Below are 2942 nucleotides of genomic sequence, written 5' to 3'. Positions count from 1 at the left end.
TAGTCTTGCCTAGTTGATTTTGTACTTCTTTCTTGAATTTTTTCAACTTGTTAAAGGATTCAGACTTATGTCTCATTAAGTAGACATATCCAAATCTATTGAGGTCATCAGCAAACGTGATGAAGTAAGAATATCCACCCCTGGCTTGTATTGATAGTAGTCCACATACATCACTATGGATGATGCCTAACAATTCCTTTGCCCTTTCACCATGTCTAGTAAAAGGTGACTTGGTCATTTTGCCTACTAGACATGTCTTCCATACCTCATAAGACTTGAAGTCAAATAGGTCGAAAACTTCGTCCTTATGGAGTTTTGCTATGCGAGTCTGGTTCACATGACCAAGCCTACAATGCAATAGGTAAGTTTGATTAAAGCCATCAACCTTGGCTTTCTTATTTTCTAGATTGAAAATCTCATTATTATTATTAATTCTAGAACATTCAAACCATTATGTAATCTTGTAATTCCATATTAAATACCATTCAAACAAATTGACATCAATCCATTAGTTATCATAAATTGATATCCAACGTTGTCCAAAGTGGACACAGAAATAATATTCTTTGAAATTGAAGGAACATAAAAACAATTTAAAAGTTCTAGTTTAAGGCTCAAAGGAAAACATAAATAATAATCTCTTACGGCGAATGTAGCAACACGTGCTCCATTCCCAACTTGTAGGTCCACCTTTCCTCGACTGAGTAGTCTACTCCGTCGTAGTCCCTACATAAAAGTGCAAATATGAGAACCATATCCTATGTCAATAACCTAAGATGTAACAAGAGATACATTGATTTTAGTCATGTACATACCTTTAGAAGAAGACGTAGGCTTCTTCTTCTTGCTTGCTTGCTAGGAAGGCCTTGCAATGTTTTTTCCAGTGACCAGGCTTGCCACAATGGAAGCAAACAACCTTTCCATCTTTGCTAATGCCTCCAATAGGTTTAAGGACATCTTGAGGTTGAGCTTTGGGTTTGCCCTTGGCATTTCCTTTGCCTTGCTTCCCTTTTCCTTTCCATGGTGTAGTATCAACTAGCATCACTAACTTGGACTTCTTCATGTCCTTCTCTACTGTCTTCAGCATATTCAAGAGCTCTGAGAGAGACTTCTCTATAGAATTCATATTGAAGTTCATTATGAATTGGGAGAAAGAATTCGGCAAGGATTGTAGAACAAGATCTATTGATAGTTTAGCCTCCATACCAAATCCCAGTATTTCAAGCTTATGTATATAGCCAATCATCTTGACTACATGTTGGCCTACTAGGGTTCCCTTAGTCATTTGGCATCTATATAAAGCCTTTGAAATGTCATAACATTCATACCTACCACGCTTCTGAAATAGCTCTTTGAGATGTGTGATGATGGAGAAATTCTCATGTTGCTCTTGCAGATCAGGTGTCAACGATGCAAGTACAATACACTGTACAATATCAACATTGTCCATATACTTTCTATAAGCATTTATAGCTTCCTGAGTAGCTTTAGGTTCAAGCGCTTCCATAACAGGTTCATCTAGGATGTACAACTTCTTTTCTGACTTGAGTATAACCTGAAGATTTCTATACTAGCTAGTGAAGTTTGTACCATTGAACCTATTTTCTTTTTCAATGATTGATCGCAGTGACAAATTATTAGTAGTCATAATGTAAATCTACAAGTACAAATTAAACATAGTTAATAATCTTTTATTAATTAATAAGGCCTTTTATCAATTTATATACTCCTATTATTTTTTATTTCAAGTTAATAACCCTCACTATTAAACTCTGGAACGTCCATCAATCTTCGTAGTGGGCCGGAATCCCATCATTCCTAATTTGACCTCTCACGGGGGCAAGTAGACCAAAGTAAGATGAGTAGGTAGGCCATAAGCTCTAGCTTACACCATTTAATAGCACCAACTTATTAAACTCAAATGTAAGTATTGCAGACAAACTAATTACACAATCCAATGGCACTAACCCTTGGCCTCAAGTGTAACTTTTGCATCGATGAGTTTGGACACTACATGGCCACTCGTGCATTTCAAATATGCATTACTCTACCATGCCTCTAGTTGTACTTATCAACCCTTCGCAAAGGCGAATCTAGCAAAGTACACCTAGTTAAGACATAACCTATCACCATTAAGGAAAAAATCCAATGATGATTAACCTCTTAAAGGTAGAAGTGGCTCCCTGCAGGGGCAAGTGAGACCACGATGAACGATGGTTTGATTAATCCCATGGGATGGAAGGCTCGATTCATTTTTTACTTAATATCTTTTATGAAGGATTCATGCTTTAATCTCACCATTTTATTATCTTATTTAGCATGTTATCGTTTGGCGTTCAACCTTAGCATGCTTCTACAAACAAGACACTCCATAAACTCATGTTGGTACATGGCCATTCTAACACCAATTTCCTTGAGCTTAGAGGAAGTTGGTAGGTCACCCAAGGTTTATTATTCTACTGCAAAGAATAAAACATCTTCGGGATTCGTCACGCCTTTGCCTCATCTTCAAAGCTTATTCTGCTTTACAAATAAATTTAAAGAAACCTTGAGTTACATTCAAGGGGATTTAGATGAGAAGAGAACTTAAATTGAAGAATGGGTAGTAAGGCAAGACACGCAGGCCCTATTTAAAACAAACAAATCCAAAATAATAAATCCAAGGTCTATGGCCGAATACCAAACACCATGCATAATAGACACCAATCATAGAATGCATAAATTCAAATTTACCATATTTGAATTGGCGGGTAAATTTCTCTTTACCTTTTTAATTTTGCAGAGGTTTTATTGGTCCCTAAACTTTTTAAAATTAAAGTTTAGTCCATATCTAGTTTGAAAAATGACTAAACAGTCTAGAATAGCGACAACTTATTCTTTTATTGATAGCTAAACTCAAAATGCTTTTCTCCATTCCCTAAAATACCCTTATGTCATGGCAA

The 2942-nt window shown here is 36.1% G+C and overlaps 1 protein-coding gene across 1 annotated transcript; it reads right to left on the bottom strand.

The window, feature by feature from the left end:
* Positions 1-641: 641 nt before the first annotated feature.
* On the bottom strand, positions 642-1507 carry LOC116145058. Its single transcript, XM_031430505.1, has 2 exons — positions 917-1507; positions 642-758 (listed from the first exon to the last, which is right to left on the bottom strand). The coding sequence occupies exons 1-2, from the start codon at positions 1505-1507 to the stop codon at positions 642-644; spliced, it is 708 nt and encodes a 235-aa protein (XP_031286365.1).
* Positions 1508-2942: the final 1435 nt, after the last annotated feature.

This window comes from Pistacia vera, unplaced genomic scaffold, assembly GCF_008641045.1.
Source record: "Pistacia vera cultivar Batoury unplaced genomic scaffold, PisVer_v2 Contig46, whole genome shotgun sequence".
In the NCBI taxonomy this organism is placed as follows: Eukaryota; Viridiplantae; Streptophyta; class Magnoliopsida; order Sapindales; family Anacardiaceae; genus Pistacia; species Pistacia vera.
This window is presented reverse-complemented; position numbering and strand designations above follow the sequence as displayed.

Excerpts from the sequence above, each read along its gene's own strand:
- LOC116145058 (XM_031430505.1), bottom strand. The coding sequence starts at position 1,507 with ATGGAAGCGCTTGAACCTAAAGCTACTCAGGAAGCTATAAATGCTTAT. Across the intron at positions 759-916 it reads GCATTAGCAAAGATGGAAAG|GATATGGTTCTCATATTTGC; the intron begins GTTGTTTGCTTC and ends TTATTGACATAG.